An 18,891-nucleotide genomic window follows, 5' to 3' on the forward strand; every position below is an offset into this window, starting at 1 on the left:
AAATAAATCAAATTTAAAAATATATGAAAATAATAGAACAAAAAAAAACCAAATAAATCAACTTTAATTAAAATTAGAAAAAAAAGTATTTTATGCGTATTACAAATAAAGTAAAGAAAAAAAAAACTAATTAAATAAAACCACGAAAATGGGAAAAAATACAAAAACTTTTAAATGACTTTTAACAAAAAAATTTATGTTTGAAACAATTTGCAGAATAAATTTAAAAAAAATTAAATTAAAAATAAAAAAATATATATAAAAAAACAATAAAAAAAAAATAAAAAACCTTAAAAAACCAAAAAAAATACTATGTTTTTGTATGTTTAAAATAAAAAAAAAAAAATAAAAATCTAGGTTTAGACACCTAAAATATTTCTCTCAGTGTAGTTCAGTTTATTTCTCTACATAAAATTTCTGTTTATGAGACGAGATATTTTATCAATTATTTGTCATTGTTATCTCTTACGAGATATTATCAATTATTTGTCATTGACATCCTATTTCAATCATTTGACAACTGTCCTATAATCTAGAGTAAGTAATAAATGACCAATTTTGCAAAAAATTTTACTACTAAAATTTATTAAAATTTAACTTTTACAGACCCTGCCTTATTGCCTTTCTTAAGTGAACTTAATTATTAAAAACATTTACTAAAATCATTTACTTCTTATTTATTTTTACATTTTCTTTTGAAAATATTGAAAATTTTCAGTAATTCAGTTTTAATTTCGATTTAAATATGAAACACAATTGATAAATTTGAAAGTGAACCATGTTCTACTAAATAAATATTCGAAAGAAACTAGTTTTACTTAAGTACTATTTTTATTAATTAAAATAAATCTGATCTAAATTCCCCCTCTGCAGTTTTAATGTACACAATTGCTCAAAGACTGAATCAATTGAAATAAGAGTGAATTCTTATTCACTGAAATTGAATAAGAGTGAAATATCTTAATTAAAAATCATCCAGCATTGTTGTGATTTAATTTGTTTCTTAATACAATTTTGTTATGCTATATAATTTGCCTTTCTTTATGAAAAGCCGTATTGTATATTTTATCTTAGATATTGGGATTTAATTGCCCTATAAATTGTATACACTGAAGTCATCTAGTGGTAAGTTTCGAATTCGAATGTTTAAATTCGAATGTAATAAATACATTGGTTCTAACTAACACCTGCTGCAGATAAAAATTTATTCTTAAAAATCTGCTCTTACGTTCAAAGAAATAACCATTACAGATAAAAAAAGACCTTTTGAATTTAAAAGGAGTTAAAGTGCTTAATAAACATCCTAGAAAAAATAAGAGAGACGTTTAGACATTTTTATATTGAAGTGTTTTAGAAAATAATTGAAATGCTTAATCAATTTTTCTATAGTTACGTTGTTACTATGTACTCATTATATTTATTTGATTTAATCAAAGTCTTTTAACTTAATTTTATGGTCAAAGAGTTTTTAAACAACCAACAACTAAACAAAATATTTTCACTTATTTTACTTTTTTAAAGGTTTCTTACTTAATTATTTTTTTTTCTAAATATTCTAAAAAGAAAAAACTACAAGAAAAATGAGTTTGTATCAACCTTATATTCCAAGCACAGTTGATGTAAATGTTTTCAAAGCATATTGTGAAGAATCTAACTTACCAGAAAATTATTCAAATCGAATAAATGCATTAAATTTGGATTGGAATATTGAGCAACCTAAAACATTAAGACATTTAGCTCTAGATGAGATCATTAAAAATTGGGAAAGTAAATGGAATTTGAATTTAAAGAAATATTTCTATGTATGAAATGTTAAAGAAAAATTTTTTTTAGATGATCCTAAATACTTTAGACTTACAGAACCAGAGGATATAATTTATTTTGTCGAAAATTTAAATATTAACTTACCATTGAAAATTCTTACAGTATATGTTCATGATGATATTTTTTGGAAAAGATGTTTCCTTCATAAATGGCGAAATGTTTATCCATATTTAAATGAAAAACGACCATGGATATCATTGTACTGTGAAAAATATCTGGCAGAATACCTACAAAAATTAGATCCATGTGATTATGATCAAGAATCGATTTCGAATTTATTAGAAGTTCTTGGACCCTATATATATAAATTAGATATAGATTATTTGCAACCAACATTAGCAGAACGATCAGGTAATTTCATTTAATTTTAAAGGATATTGCCGGGGGAGTATGTATTTCAAAAGAAAAGTTTTTTTCAGACCATATTCCGTTTGATTTTATTTTATCAAACTTGCCTGAGTTAAGATATTTTCGAATAACTTTTGATACGAAAACTATTGGTATTCATTATAATTTAGGATGCTGCACACCCTCAAGAAGAGATGCATTGCATTTTTGTCGTGGAATACAAAAATGTTATGAACTGGAATACTTCAAGTACATAATATATATACATACCTAATTAATATGAAAAACTACTTGTTATTATTTTATTTAAATTTTGGCTATGATTTATCCAGCTTGCATAGCACGAATATGGATCCAACGCAATTACAGAATTTAGGCAAAAGTTTGGATAAAGCTGCATCAATTAATTTAAAAACATTAGCTTTCCCAAATTCAGAAATAGGAGATGAAGGACTTAGAGGATTTTATTGTGCTTTAAGTAAAGAATCGTTTCCTAACTTAGTTACTCTGGATTTAACGAATAATTTTCTTGGTATGATGATAAACATTTGCATATATTGTTTTTACATGTTAAATACTAACAATTTAATTTATACCATGTAGGTCAAGAATCAGCTTTAATATTGAGTCGCACATTGCAAAATAGAAAAATAAAAAGATTGATTTTAAGATTAAATCCAATTGAAAGCGATGGTGCTGCTGCGATATTTGCAATTATAAAATGTCTCCCGTTAGAGCTCTTAGACGTAAGTGGTTGTTCCATCACAAGTTCTATACAACGTGTTCTGCTTAAATTAATTTATGAAACAAAAACCTTAAGACAACTTGACCTTTCGAACAATGAACTTGGTCCAGTAAGACCTTATTGTAAATTCTTAATTTTTAATAATTTACATTTGACAAAAACGTTTTAGGAAATTGGCAGTACTTTGTATAGAACAATTGGTTTCAATAAAAGTTTAAGACAAATAGACTTAAGAAATACTGGCATATATAATGAACACAAAAATTATATAAATGATGTTTTGTTCCCAAATCGAGAAAGGTTTTAGTCTTTGTAATCAAAAAAACGCAAATAAATATATTCTACATCTATTAAAGAACTTTATTTAAGAACATTGCATGAAGATAAAATGTAACTCAAACATCATGTACATTTCAGAAAGATTTATAACGCAAATAGGCTTACCTAACTACAACTAAGTTTCGATTAAATTCGAGCAAAACAGTAATCCCGTTGATTAATATTTGCCCATTTTATAATTCGGCTCATCATCAGTATTCTTAGTTTTCCTTTTTTGAATAATATTCTAAAAGAGAGAAATATTTTTATTATCATCGAATCGTTTTTTTTTTTGAGTTATAAAGTTTACTTGAATTTTTTGCCATTCACGATCAAGTTCCGCTTTTTCACTTTTTTCGGTCTTATGTTTACGAGTTTTGCGACCATCTTGCATTTTAACACCATATTGAAATGCTGCTTTTGGCAAAGCTTCTTTGCTACTCATATAATCTGAATATTCTTCTTGAGTATCAAAGTCCCATCTTCCAATTGGTCCCTTTTTGTTTCCTTTAAAACCAAAGAAGTACCGTTAATGCAAAAATTATCAGGACAAAAAGAACATTCAATGTTAACTTACCCAAATCCATTTTCGTATAATCTACCTCATCATCTGAATCATCTATTGCATCGTTCATTTCTTCAAGACCAGGATAACACTCTAAAAAGCGAAATCGGAAATGACAAATATTTGGGATTCTGAAATATCTACTTAAGAAAACTTACCCGCATAACCTTCAGGCTCATTTGAAAATTTAGACAATATGCTTGATGCACTGATTTTAGGAGGAAGTGGAGGAACAATATTATTTTCAAATTGATCCTCTTCATCTGGTTTGCTTCCAAAATAACTTCTTGGCTTTTTAGGATCACGTTCCTCCCGCTCTTTTTCATTATGGCGATCAAAGTCCCTATCCCGATACCTATCTCTTCCACTCCTGTCACGATCGCGTCTATCACGATCTCTCTCACGATCTCTGTCCCTATCTCTTTCTCTATCTCTTTCTCTATCCCTTTCACCTTTTTCCTTTTCTCTACTATATTTTGAAGATGTATTATCTGCCTTTCTTCTTTCCGGCTTGTACTCACCAATATCTTCATATATAGAATCCGCAATGGGAGCTTTTGGCTTGTTCGATATTCCACTTGTACCAATCATACCATCTTCATCGTTAAAAAGTGGTTTATCTTTATCACGTTTTTTATTCTTTTTACCACGACCACCGGCTCTTAAATAAGATAAAATTTGAGCTAATTTGTTAATCACTATGTCATTTGTTGTTAAAGTTTGAATATCATCATTTGAAACTGGTACTTCCGCTTTAGATCTTATCAACGTAGTTGGAATATCAGTTTCATTATTTTCATCCTCCAAATCTATAACGTAAGCCATGCGACTAGGAGCAAATAATTCATTTCGCACTATTTGTCTCGATTTTAATATTTGTACAACATTATTGATATTTTTCGCCATTACAGATTTAAAAATCGGTTCATCAGGTAATGGTGCAACGTGCACTTCCTCTATTTCTTTTGCTGCTTCTGCCTCTTCAACAATTTTCTCCATTTCCTTTTCTTGTTCAATTTCTTTATTTTGAATTTCACTTCGCACTTTTTGCAGCAAAGCATAATCTAAACCTTTTACCAAATGGGTATGTTCCATATCACCTCCCAAATATTTGGATTCTTGTATCATCCGGCGACGTCTTTCTGCTGCGTCTATACCTGATTTAATGTCGGGAGCAACAGCACGATACGCACTATTAGTATGGCTTGGTGTTTCAACCTAAAAAGTTTCAAATTTTAGTTTAAATTAAAATTTTCATATTAATAAAATTACATTTTGATAATCTGGATTGGCACCATCACGTCGTTCACGGGCCCGATCTCTGTATTTTTCTTGTAACTCTTGTAATTTATTATCTTCTTGTTTTTTCAAATTAGCATAAAAGTTCTTCTTTTTTCTCCTTGCTTCTGAGTTAGACGATGGTGGACCCATAGAATTAGTTGAAGTTTTCTTGGCAGCAGCCATTGCTTCACGTATTGATCCTGATGCTGCATTTCCTCCAGATAATGGTGTGGCTCTAGGAGTTTGAAGTAATTTCCTAAAATCTTCATTGGTGAGCCTTTGCGACATAGGCTCAACTACTTCTTGTGGCATATTTCAATCTTCGATTTTTACAAATTCTTCGAAAACTAAATTTATTTACTTTTATTATGCAGTATTAATACATACTTTTCCAAAAAATAAAATAAACGTCATATATTTAATTACATTTGTCAAAGCGCAAACTTCAAAATAAAATACATAATATAGTAAGTATGTTTGACATTTCTACCATACAATGAATACAAAAGTACTGTATTAATCGAAATAAGTACTAAATTGAAAACAAAAAAAAACTCAATTTCAATTTAATATGTGATTTGCAAACGTGCAACATTTATATGAAAAATAAATCATGTTTTTATTTCTACTTCCAATTTTCTTTATAATAAAAATTGTTAAATTGGAAAAGCGAAATATATTTACATATATACATATATTTAAAATTTTATAACAGTTTGTAATCTGTTTTGCTTTTCACTAAATGAACCGAAGGCAAAACAAACTCCGTACAACAACAGCGATTACCAGATACAAAATCAAAAGAACCAATACGTGCATCACAAACGCATTTCAATTTGCCCTTTGTCCAATTTGAGAGTTCAATATTTTCTCTTATCCAATCTGGCCAAGAATCTTCCTTTAAAAATAACTCATTATTGCTTAGTAATGAATTACATATTCCTGATTCATAGTGAGGGTTGAATTGAAATATATTTCCGTGAGAATTCATAATTTGATTACTATCTACCTTCATTAATATTTTTCGACATTTTTTGCATTTTACTTCGACAATTGATTCTTTTTCCATCCTAAAATTATTAAGAAAAAATTTTAGTCAAGTCATATTGTGATTTCAAAAAATTTATAATAATCATAAAAAGAATTAATTCAACAAAATCACATATTTTTAAATTTTTTTTTTGTCACTAAAATTAAGAACTATAGTTTTAGTACACAAAATTTTTAGAACTAGTGTCAAAGTTTGAGAATATCTCGAATAGTGTCATATATGTATTTATTATGCATGATAAATAACATTTATTTTATCTTACAATATGCATTAAAAGAACGAAACAGGTGTACATAAGTGTTTTTGTTAATTAATGTTTTTGCTCTTAAACTATTTTTTTAAAATATATTTCTAAAAAACGAAGTACGTATGATAAAATCAGCACTTACTCTAAAGTTTTATAAAATGTTCTTTCGTGGTATAATTTAAACACAAATTTATATTCAACAAATAAATTTCATATTATCTTGTTAAAAGATTAAAAATATTTTGCAGTGAATAATCAGACACTAAATTTTCACAAAATTTCTTTATTAAATTAGAAATTTTTTGCAATATAAAAATTTTTAAACAACAAAAGATCTAAATTGAGTTGTGCACATTGTTTTTGTTTACATTCTTAAAATCAAAATGTCAAAACCAAAAAACTTAAACTAGAAACAAAAATTATAGGAAATTAATCGTTTTTAGCGACATCTATTTTTGGACATAAGCAACAAGAACAAGTTATATTTTATTCGAAAATACAGAGTCGTATAATTTATGAGGATTTTTAAACAATTTTTTGTACAAAAAAAAAACCCAAAAATAATTTTAAAACCTATATTATGAAATGCTTAGTAATCCTGCATAGCTGTTAATATTTTTAGACAAAAATAGATCACATTTTGCATATAATAATAATTACTATTATTCAATAATTGAAAAAGTAAAAACTATAAAAAATATTATTTATTTATCTTTTATCTAAAAACAGAAAATTTTTATGTTTTCTATTTTTTTTTTCAGGAAAATATGATGCCATTGTAATATATCTTGCCGCAAATATTAAAATTGCCAATACTCAAAAGTTAAGATATGATATTCTTAACAAAAACGGAACTTGCCTTTTATTTTCTAATCAACATTTCATTTTTGATATACGGTTGTTATAGTTTAATTTTGGTACGAGATAGTAAGTATTTCTTTATACATATGCATATTTCAATCCCAGGACCAACCAATTTTACTTTTGCTTCCTCTTTTTAACTTTTAAAAAAAGGTTCTTTATTATTAGTATGCTTCATTAGTGTTGTTGATTCTTGTTAAAACAAAAATGTGATAAACTTTTTGGTTAATAATGTAATCGCAAAAAATGGTGTAATTGAAAAAGCAGTTGGTGCAATAAGGCCCGATCCAGTTTAAAGGCTGCTTACTTTAATATAAATATGAAAATAATTAAAATTAAAATTATAAATATTGTATAAAATGATCAACGTAATTGCCTAAATTCTTTTAACAGTATTATTATAAGAGTTGAAAGTAAGTTGAATCTGGTTGAATTATTATAGTAGCAGTTGAAGCATTTAAAGTTACTGATATTATAAAAACCAAAAATTTAAATATGAAGCTTATTAAATAGTTAAATGAAGTTCACTAGATATAGGTTTGGTGCTAATTAACGAATTTAAAATTTCTGATTGAAAATTCTATTCAGGATTATTTGCGGTTTTTATAAATTAAATTTCCAAAAAAAAAAAATAGTAAATTTATAAGTTGCAAACGGTGGCATAGGTTAATTTTTCAAGTTCCGTAAATATTATTTTAGTTGTCACTCGTATTCAAAACACCGAATATGTTTGTATATATTACAAAATTAGAAGATTCTTTTAATATTTTAATTTTTATTACGGTTGTTTCTTACACTTTTTACGATTTTTACAAAACTAGCGAGAGTAAGTAAAAATACAATCAGAAAATAAGTGCCTAAATATAAAAGAACACAATATTTCACAATTTTCTTCATAAACGTTAAAAAAATATTTTAATTTGAAATTGCTTTAATTTTCAATATTATAAATTTTCCTAATAAAAACGTTTAATACTTATTTATTGAAAATTATTTTGTTACATGTTCTAGATTTATAAAGATTACTTTTGTTCTAGTATATATGTATTTTAAACTCTATTTTTTATTTTAGAAATCCTTGAAAATGCTGCTGTTGGATTTGAGAAAGGATGGGAGTTTCTTGGTCATCCTTATGATAATGCGGGCTGGGAATTTGAATGCTTCAAAACATACCTAATACGTAATTTTATATGGTATTTGATACATATGTTAGCCGCAGAGTTGATCAAATGTTTTAATTCAAAAGTAAATTGGCTTTAGCTTAAGCAAAACAAAAATTAAAAATTCTTTATGTTATCCAAAAAAAATATTTTATAATTGTGTAAGAAATACTATTTGATACAATAACATTTTTTTATATTTTTTAGTTTGTTCCTGCCATGCATTTTGCTGTTACTGCAACATTTTTACTTTTTACGTTTAAAATTAATTTTCAAATAACAATACTAGCACAATTGATTACTTTTTATGTATTTCGAAATATTCAATCGAAATTTTTGACCTGGACACTTGGAGTGCTTTGGATAATTTATATTAATACTATAACGCCCGGTGCTGCATTACATGAAGATTTCAATATATATTTTGAAACATACAAGTTTGTTGTTCTATTGGCTTGGAATATTTTACGGGGTCTTAGTTTTATCTTAGATAGACAAGAAGCACTTAAAAATAATATTGGATTGAAACAATGGAATTTATTAGATTTTATGCGTTATGCCGGTTATATGTTTTATTTTCCAACATTTATTTTTGGTCCATTCATTATTTATGGTCGATACTCACAATTATTTAGCGATAATTTTCGAGAAAAGGATGTTATAGAAAGATTGAAAAATTTAATATTTGGTTTATTGAGAATTGGATTTTGGATATTATTTGTAAATGTATCATTGCACTTTTTTTACTTTTACTATTTACAATATGATCATGAAGTAAGTAAATCAATTATATTTATATAATATTATTAATATAAAAATTTAATACATATATTTTATTGTAAAAAGCTTAATATAATATACATAGATATATAATAGAATATCTTAAATATTGGTGACATAAAATACGTTTTGATGACGTGTTTAATAAAATTGAGTAAACAAACAATTTAAAAAAAAGTCACGTATAATAGAAAACACCGCACCATAATTGGGGACAGTTCCAAATACTACTTAAGAATTCTACCGATGTCGACGTGATTTCTGATATATTTTTGTTTTGTTTGTTAAATAAGCAATCTTGGCATTTTAATTATTATAATTATTAGTAAAGTATTATGAATTTAAATTAAAAATATTTTGCTTTCAGGCTGTTCTCGTTTTAAGCTCACTGGGTCTGTATGGATTTGGATACTTAATGGGACTCTATTTCCAAATACATTATATAATAACATATGGCTTAGGAATAACATTTTTAAAATATGACAGTATTAGCCCACCAAGGCAACCAATTTGTATAGCACGCGTTCATTTCTATTCTTATATGTGGCGTTATTTTGACGAGGGACTATATGAGTTTTTACTGAAGTATATTAAATATTATTAAAATGAAAAAGAAATTATATTTTCATAACTAACTAATTCTTGCAGGTATATTTATATGGAATTACAAACAAGATCATCTTCAGGTTTACGGAAACTATTTGCTAGCTTTGTCACTTTTGTATTTATATTTATTTGGCATGGATTATCATATGTAATATTTGTATGGTCTGCATTAAACTTTTTATGTGTTGTAATAGAAAAAGTTTTTAAAGAATTTTGGAAATCAGATTTTTTTCAAAATAACGTCACCTCACGACTCTCTGTTAACAACCAGAAAAGGCTTTATGGTTTACTCGGATGTCATATATACATACCATCAATAATGTCAAATTTTTATTTCTTTGCTGGAACCGCTACAGGACATCATTTTATGATAACGACATATACTAGTGGATTAAAACATTATTTAATTTTGACAGCAGTTTGTTATTGTATATTTCAAACTTCTGAATGGATATTTCAAATAGAAGCAAATAAGAAGAAAAAAGAACTAAAATAAAATTTACGTTCGTCATTGGTTTTGTGGTCGTCATTGATCATCACGACATTAAATCAAAGTAAACGGATGAAATAAGTAAACTGCAGCAAGTCTTAATTTGAAGATTGAAAATTTGAATAAACATATTTTTACATACTATACATTTATTAATTGGTTTTAGAGATTATTATATAAAGTAAACTTTAAAATAGACCTGAAAACTTACTTAGCCAACTAAAACATAATTGAATAATTTTATCTTAACTTTAAAATTAAAAAAAATATACGTTCTTCGATAAAGTGAGTAGCGTACAAAATATAATTATAAGAAATTAGAATTAGAAATAAGAGTTAAAGGAAATTTTCTTTAAATAAAAGAAAATTTCCTTTAAATTTTTCGTATTAAAATTATTTGTAATTCTGAATAACCAAAATTTAAGGATTCTTAAAAATTAGTTTTCTGATTTATTGGGTTATTTAATAAATTTCTGATCTTAAAGATTTATGCAGGTAATTATTTCAAGTTTTCAAAATGAAATGACGAACTGCAATCAAATTTAATTTTTTAAAAGTGATTTAATTCAATACTTCAGAACTCCTTTTTATTATTTTGAATATTTTACCATTTTATATATATTTAAATTTCAGTTAATTATCCGATAAAATAAATCAATTTTGAATAAATTTGTAATTAAAATAAAAAAAAACTACAAAACGCATTTCCGTAAAGAAAAGGGAAAAAATAAAGTGATGTCCTTTAAAAAACTAAATAAAAAACCTACTAGTAAGCTAATTGAATGCAGGCATCATTAAAAAGTAAAAGGAAAACAGGATAATTTACAAGTACAATCTTTTTCAAAATCTCCTTACCTTTTTGGACATACAATATCTTGAATATAATTATTGTGCAAGAATAATAATCATTTAAGTGTAACAAGTACCTATAGAACTTTAATTTTTTATTTTAAAGAATATAATAATCTTTTATGAATAATTGAATATATTAAAATAATTGCTCATATGTGATATGTGATATTAGCCGCAGGATAAATTCAAAATAAAAATTACCATCATTTCTCAAAACTAGTGAATAAGTGTTGTGAATATAAAAAAAGGGGCATATTTGGCATCTATTTCATGTGTACTTTAAATTTGTTTTTAGCAAAATCTGTATTTTTAAGAATTAAAGTTTTTTTTAACTATTTCTTACATAAAATTATACCTTCATTCTTATTTGAATGCGGGTAACCTAATTCATTACAATTACAATTGTTACCAATTTTACAATGATTTCAAAAGGTGTAAAAATTTAAAGGATAAAACAAGCACAATATAGGGGATATTACAATTTAAGTTCATATATTATATTCACATAAATATTAATTTCTTAGAATGAAAAAGAATTTCATCCTTGAGAACCACAAAAAGAAACAAGAAAAAGACACTGGTAAATAAAGTTCGGAAAAAAAATGTTTTGTTCAGGAAATAAAAATTTTTTTTCTATTGAAAAGTAAAAAATTTTCAAGTGTGCTTAAAATGGGTTTTCAATATTCCTTTATTATATATACTACAATATAATTTATATGTCCTTTAAAAATGCGATTATTTCATAGGTTGAAAGTTAAAAAATTTTTGCTAATGCATGTATGCGCGAAAAATTCAATTTAAATATCCTAATTGCAACGATCAGTGCAGTTAATTATAATTAAAATTTCATTTACCTCAATTTTGCGTTTCCAATTTAAGGATGATATATACTTTTTATTTTTAATATTAAAAATTTTAAATTTTTTATTATTGAATTAAAGTTGTTAGTTATTGTTAAAATATTGGTTCCTATATAATATTCTAGAATTTCTTAATTTAAATCACAACCCTTTTTTTTTGAAAGTATATTGTAACTAAAAAGTAAGATGAGAATGAATAGAACACGTAGTCTACTTTTCGATGGTTATTCTTGAATTGAAATAAATCTGAATAAATCTGTGGTCCTCTAAATTTTTTTGTTTAAACTTAAAATCCTTTCAATTCAGGTTAATTTCTTAAAAACGCGCATAGAAGCCATACTGTAATTGTTCTAGGATGGATTTATTGCTTAGATGATGTTGTATTTTATTTTATCTCTATTAAAATTATGTAGAACCTTTTTATGATCTTTTTGATTTTATGATTGCAAAAATAGTGTTTAATATTTCTTATATGTATGTAATTTTTATTTTACAAAGAGAAAACTATTGCATGAAAACCGCATAGGTTTTCAAATAATGCTAATAACCGGAAAATATTTAGTTTTTCAAAAAAAAAACCAAAATTTCAATTTGAATGTACATATCTATTTTTAATTTCACAGGTAATTTCCGTAGTTCTATAATAGTAAATTTTAAAATGGCCTTTGAATTAATTTTTTATTTTATTTTAATCATATTAGATTTTGATATAAAAAAAACAATGTTCTATGAATTTATGAATTTTTATTTAAATATTTTTACTTGGAAATTGTTTATCCAATTATCTTCAATATTTCTCTTAATTTCCATCACGCTTATTGATCTGCGCAATTATCTTAATTTTAATTTTAATCAAATTTTACCTTTTCAATGAATTTCCAATGTTCATAATTTTGTATTTTTATAAATCCAATTCGAGTATACAATCCAAATCTTATTACATAAGACGACTTCCTTAAAATTAAGTTCTACAGTACATTATTTTATAATACTGCAATTATACAAATTATGATGGGTACAGTTCAAATTCACATTTTACTTACTTACTTAGCAGTCAATAAAAATTAATTGTTGAATAATATCTAGGAATGTAATGAAAATTAATTACACATAATTATACAAAAATAACATAAAGAAAAACTAAAAATTTCATCACACAATTATTCTTTTTAAAAGTCGCTTGTACCAAACACGTGCTTGTCTTTTATTCTTCGATATTTTAGGATTTAATATACTAAGAATAATTTTTATTTTATTTCATTTTTTGTTCAATAAAAATACTTATGAATGTATGTATGTGAAATAAATGATTTTCTTTCAACAATAGTCCGTAATTATAAAAATTTTGTAAAGCGGTATGGGATTTTATTTTTTTCGCTTCGTTAAATTTCCTTACAAAAATATTTTTGCGAATTACTCAGTATGTATGTTTATACGCACGTTTGCGTGTTTATTATATATAAATTTTTTTTGAGGGCGAAAGAAAATAAATGGATTGCATCTATACTAAGTTTATGAAATTGATTGTATATGAAACACCATTACTTACAGAATATTGAAAAACAAGTAGCCAAAGATTATGCATTAGGCTTTCGTACCAAAAAAAATTTTTTTAGGCAACAAATAGGTTGTACATAATACTTATAAATTTGATTAATTTATTACAATTTTGTAACATAAAAACTTAATTCCAGAATTACTTTTACAGCCATTTAGTCGAATATTTTGCTTTTAAAATTCCGGTTGGATCATAAAAATATATTGAGTAATTTATTTATAACTCAATATCCAATGAAGACAAAACATATAACTATTATTTAAAAAAAAAAATGAAATATTGACCTACAGAATAACAAAATGCCAATGACCCTAAAGCTCTCAAATTTTTAAAAAAATTTACATACAAATTTCACGGCACAAATATCACGGAGAAAAAAACAGTTGCGTAAAATTTAAGAAAACTTTTTCAGTTTTTAAGAATAAACGAAATTTAAAAGTTTCAAGGGGAATTTATAAATATTTTAATAAAATTTAATAAATATTTTAATAAAAAAAAATTAATTAACTACCTTAAAATACAAGCATTTCAGGAAACTATTTCTAAATTATTTAAAACGTAATTGATAATTAAAGTATGTATATCAAACTAAAATTTGCATTATCCTATGATACTCTATGTATTAGTATTTGTTTTCTCCTATAATACAGTACATATTGGCTACCCTAATTATTTAAAGTCTTAATAACTTATCTAAATTAATATAAAATTGTCTTATTATGTAATTTTATGTTTCATACCAAGAATTGAGTATATCATAAACTTAAAATAATATACACATATATATATACATTATGTACATATACAAATAATTTAGAATAACTTCTTTAAATTACAGTTTCTCACAATATAACATAATATAAATGTTAAGATAACAAGGATATTATGATAAACTTTAAATAAGCCTAAGGTATATAAAATTGAAGGGTAAAAGAATTTTGTCATTCATTGATTTTAAACGGATTTCACTATATAAATTATAAAGAAATGTTAAAAGGGAGATTTTTTAATCAAATAAAAAATAAAAATACTTTTACAAAGACTATAAGAATACTGAAAGGGATATTTTAAAATCTAACTATACAAAAATCCAAAAACGAAACAGATAAATCGAAAAGTATTCCGTATTTTATTCGAAGAAACAATAAAAACGAAAAAACAAAAATATGCGAAAAAGAATTTTTTTTTTCACACAACACACAACCGTAAAAGTCGCGTGTCCTAATACTTTATTTCTTTTTTAATTCTGTAAGAAAAATAAGAAAAAATAAAATGAGGTGGTATTGTAAGGACATTTTTTGCGTTTATAGACAAATATTGTTGAAGAAAAAAAGTTGAAATAAAAAGGATTTCATTTAATGCATATGCACACTTGATCAAACATAAAAGAAAAATATTGTTGCGGAAAATCTTAGTTCATGTTTATAGAGAATGTAAAACTTATTGTTCCTTTGAAAACCCAAAATATTTTTTCTGAATTATATGGCCATAAATTAAATACATATAGAAAAAGATGACAATTTTGAATAAATAATACAAAATGTATAAAAGTGTAAATGAAACGGTGACTCATAAAGATTAACTGTTAATAATTTTTTAATAACAACCGCTAATAATTTGATAATTTTCTTTTAGACTACAAGTGCAAAATAATTTTCAAAAATGACAGTATAATCTTGTGATTTCAAGACGTCTTAACAAATTCTGTTTCATCATATGTTCAATTATAAAATGCTTAGTTTTCAAAATTTTTGTAGCTCCAAGATGTGAAAATAAAAGACTGTAAGTAATAAATTCATAAAAACTTTTCGATATCATGCCATTCGATATTGTTTTTGCCATTGAATTATTTTCTTCAGCCCAGGTCTATTATTGAATTTCAATAAAATGTTCCTGTAATTATGTTTTATGTCTGAAGAAAAAAAAAACCCTTAAGTTTCGCTTCGTCCACTATTTCTACAAGCTTTATTCATCATTAGGGGCATTTTTTCTAAAAACAAATTTATTTCTTTTGAAAGTACAAAATTACAAGCATTAACGATATATGCATTTAGCAGCAAATATAAGCAACCAATCTAATTAACGCAAGAAGAAAGAAGAAATAATTGTATTTAAAATTTTTCTTTTCCATCTAACCTATTACCCAAAATCCGTATGGATGAAAAATTATGAAGGCGTTCCTAAAAACTTGGTTCGGAATCTGCGTACAATCTATAAATTATAGATTGTTAAATAAATTTAAACGTGGTTTTGGGGTGAGGTTTTACCCGTGAAAACGGAAAGGTGATATATTTTTAATTTAAGGTTTTAAAGTCTGTTAAAAATATCGAATTTTCATACGGTTCTATGACTGTTTTATATATAAAATATATAGGGAAAGCCTTTCTTAGAGAGTTTGAAATGTTGAGTCCAAGCTAGTTTGATTTACATTTAAATGGGACTAATATTTTACCCTCTGGACGAATAGGGTTTAGTTTTAGGTTAAAATTGAAATTTTTAACTGTAACTCTTAACTGAACTCCTGATAGCTATTTTCAAATTTACTAGGTTTCGATTGCAATCAAATATAGAAATACGCAAAATAGTTACAAACTATAAAATATTAATCAATATGTGCCAATATAAACACCCTTGCAGATAATACACAAACACATTCTTAGAGACTTCTTTTTTTTTTCTTTTGAATGACAATATTCAATAAATTGCATGACAATTTTACCTAAATCAAATTATAAAAGAAAATAATAAATTTACAGATGATTTCATATATTTTACAAATATATTACGATAATACCAATATATGTCCTTGTATATCAAATGTAATTTATAAAATAGTCCTTTGGGAACTATTACATTTGGAATTTATTTTATTTTTATTTATAATTTTCATTTAATACAAATTGAATTTATTCTTACTTCTACTTATATTAAACCTCAAAACGGAATCATTGATTTCGGGTTAATAAAATTGCATCCTTGAATTTTATTCCCTAAAATTTTAAATTTAAAAGGAATAAAAATTAAAAATTTAGTATGAAAATTCTTCAAATTATATGAAAAAATAAGTTTTAACACTTAATAATAAAAATTTGTGTATTTTTTTTAATTAATAAACACGCAAGACTATTATTTTTATTCCACTTCATTCTATTAATATAAGAGTAATATAACAGCTCTTATATATGTATATATATATATATATATATTATATAAAAGAATACAATTTGTTAACCGTTTAAAATAAAAATTAAAGTAAAAACCCTTAAAATTTCTTTATAAAGGATATTTTTTCTAAATTATTCCTGCCTTTCAATTAAAATGATAAACCGTAATATAAGATTTTTTCTCTTTCATTTTTAAATTGTATATAAAGGATATACTCACGTCCCATATAGAAAATTGAAATAAGCAAAACAAAAAAAAAAAATGTGAAAATTTTGTAAACTTTTTACAGATGGTCACTAATCAAATTGAGTGAAATATCGACATTTATTTGGTCATTAAGAAAATGAGTTTTAGAATTTTTATATAAAAATGTTTTAATGTGTATAAGAGAATCAAAGAGAAGAATACCGACAAAATAAAAAGGACAACGAACCTTATAATAAAAACAGAAAATGTACCGGTATAATTTAAGAATAAATACCTTTTCAGTATTATCATTGAAGTATAGAATGTTTGTAGTGAAGAGGATTTCCGCAGAATTAGTTTTGGTTACGAACGGTTTTTATATATTTTTAGTTTTAATTTTTTTTTTTTAATTTTTAATCATCATCATAATTTTTTTGAAGCATCCTTCCTCACCTTTCTATACGATAAGTGTTTTCATTTACATTATTATGGATGAATTTAAGAGGCACTTTAAAACAGATGCTTAATTCAATTTTTTTTTTCGGTTTTCTTATTGGTTTTTAGAAGGTGAGTAAATGAAATTATTTATTTTATTTAATTGAACTGTAAATATACATATATGAAATATATATGTATATAAATGCACGTTAATAATTTTTAGTTTCCTTTGTCTTAAATGCAAATTTTTGCTATGGAAATTTAGAACTTTTTTTGCTTTATTTTTATAACCAAGTAAATGATTAAACTTAATATTAACGATGAAGTGTCCTGTGATCTATTTGTAAACAATATTCAATTTGCTTGATAGAAATACCGAGGGACGTAGAGATGTTATAAAATAAAATATGCATTTCGACCAAATAATACCACATATTAGTGTACAAAGTTTTTTTTGGTTTCCATGAAAAAAATAGTGCCTATTGTAGAATTATACACTAATTAGAGATAAAATTGTACAAAAATTGGTCAATGCTCGAGCTCAATATTACTTCCAAAGCAGGGTGATAGAACGAGGAATGAAATTTTTTTCACGTTAGTACAGAAATCGTACAATATTTGGTATTGAAATGAAGGCCAATTTTAACTTTACGACAAAATAAAATTTTTTTTTTTCCGTAAGGACGGGACCAGCAACCTTTGACCCTTCTCATGTCATCCCATAAAATCTTCTTGTGTAATTCTCATCCCATGAATATTTGTGTTTTTAGTCGCACATTTTGTTATGTAAATTTAGCGTCTCCTAATTTTTCATATTCTATGAGTACACTTACATTGGATGAATTTTCCTGCGACGTAGCTATAAACAGAAACTTTTATATAGACAATTTATTTTTTCCTTTTTCAAATATTTTAATTGAAATATTCTTAAAAACAATAAAAATGTATGGCAGCGCAGAGTTTAAAATTAAATTACCAAAAAAAAAAAAATTCAGTGACCAACAGTAGTAAATGGTTTTAGAGAACACAACCACAAATTATCCGCGTGATATATTCTCATTTGTTTCCTCTTTTTTCTTTTCTCAAACTGTTTAAATACCTTAAAAATTTCACGTTATAAATACCTTTTATATATATAACCTTTACACGAAAAAATACAAAATTTACAGCACAAAATAAAAAATAAAAATAAAAAAAAAATTATGATGAGATAAAAATAATAAAGTATCGATTTGTCCTACATACCAATACTACTACTACTTACATTACTACTATACTAACCATTTATAACCCTGGTGCGTTACAATAGATAAATTCACATATATTTTTTGTTTATCATCGTCATCATCAATTATTATCATTATCATCATAATTTTTTTAACCATTATTGTATTCCATATATGTAAAGAAAACAACCCTCATCGAATATCCCATATATGTATATACATAATTTTCATAACAGGACATTAAATGAAATTATTTACATACATATACTTACCTACTCATAAGAACATTTTGTTGCAAATATTCAAGGATTCATTTTAGAGTATAGGACA

At 25.0% G+C, this 18,891-nt stretch overlaps 3 protein-coding genes across 5 annotated transcripts; 2 read left to right on the forward strand and 1 right to left on the reverse strand.

Moving 5' to 3' along the window:
• The first annotated feature begins 1,549 nt into the window (after nucleotides 1-1,549).
• LOC129612971 (dynein regulatory complex subunit 5) lies at nucleotides 1,550-3,224 on the forward strand. The gene is made up of 6 exons (XM_055526833.1): nucleotides 1,550-1,767; nucleotides 1,834-2,175; nucleotides 2,244-2,421; nucleotides 2,505-2,704; nucleotides 2,776-3,026; nucleotides 3,087-3,224. Exons 1-6 carry the CDS (start codon nucleotides 1,581-1,583, stop codon nucleotides 3,222-3,224), a joined length of 1,296 nt encoding a protein of 431 aa, XP_055382808.1. The 5' UTR covers nucleotides 1,550-1,580.
• A 39-nt stretch (nucleotides 3,225-3,263) lies between these two features.
• LOC129613039 (protein Red) lies at nucleotides 3,264-5,504 on the reverse strand. Its single transcript, XM_055526932.1, has 5 exons — nucleotides 5,073-5,504; nucleotides 3,959-5,018; nucleotides 3,813-3,893; nucleotides 3,546-3,742; nucleotides 3,264-3,482 (listed from the first exon to the last, which is right to left on the reverse strand). Exons 1-5 carry the CDS (start codon nucleotides 5,391-5,393, stop codon nucleotides 3,414-3,416), a joined length of 1,728 nt encoding a protein of 575 aa, XP_055382907.1. The 5' UTR covers nucleotides 5,394-5,504; the 3' UTR covers nucleotides 3,264-3,413.
• Nucleotides 5,505-6,390: 886 nt separating this feature from the next.
• On the forward strand, nucleotides 6,391-10,417 carry LOC129613035 (protein-cysteine N-palmitoyltransferase Rasp). Of its 3 annotated transcripts, XM_055526922.1 has the most exons (6): nucleotides 6,391-6,495; nucleotides 7,141-7,306; nucleotides 8,313-8,485; nucleotides 8,608-9,174; nucleotides 9,548-9,765; nucleotides 9,829-10,417. In XM_055526922.1, the coding sequence occupies exons 2-6, from the start codon at nucleotides 7,210-7,212 to the stop codon at nucleotides 10,280-10,282; spliced, it is 1,509 nt and encodes a 502-aa protein (XP_055382897.1). In that variant the 5' UTR covers nucleotides 6,391-6,495; nucleotides 7,141-7,209; the 3' UTR covers nucleotides 10,283-10,417. The 3 variants fall into 3 exon arrangements, with proteins under 3 accessions (XP_055382897.1, XP_055382898.1, XP_055382899.1); XM_055526923.1 differs by lacking the exon at nucleotides 7,141-7,306 and having other exon boundaries at nucleotides 6,411-6,495; XM_055526924.1 differs by lacking the exon at nucleotides 6,391-6,495 and having other exon boundaries at nucleotides 7,179-7,296.
• The last annotated feature ends 8,474 nt before the right edge of the window (nucleotides 10,418-18,891 follow it).

This window comes from Condylostylus longicornis, unplaced genomic scaffold (genome assembly GCF_029603195.1).
Source record: "Condylostylus longicornis isolate FDR11 unplaced genomic scaffold, ASM2960319v2 ptg000080l, whole genome shotgun sequence".
NCBI classification, from domain to species: Eukaryota; Metazoa; Arthropoda; class Insecta; order Diptera; family Dolichopodidae; genus Condylostylus; species Condylostylus longicornis.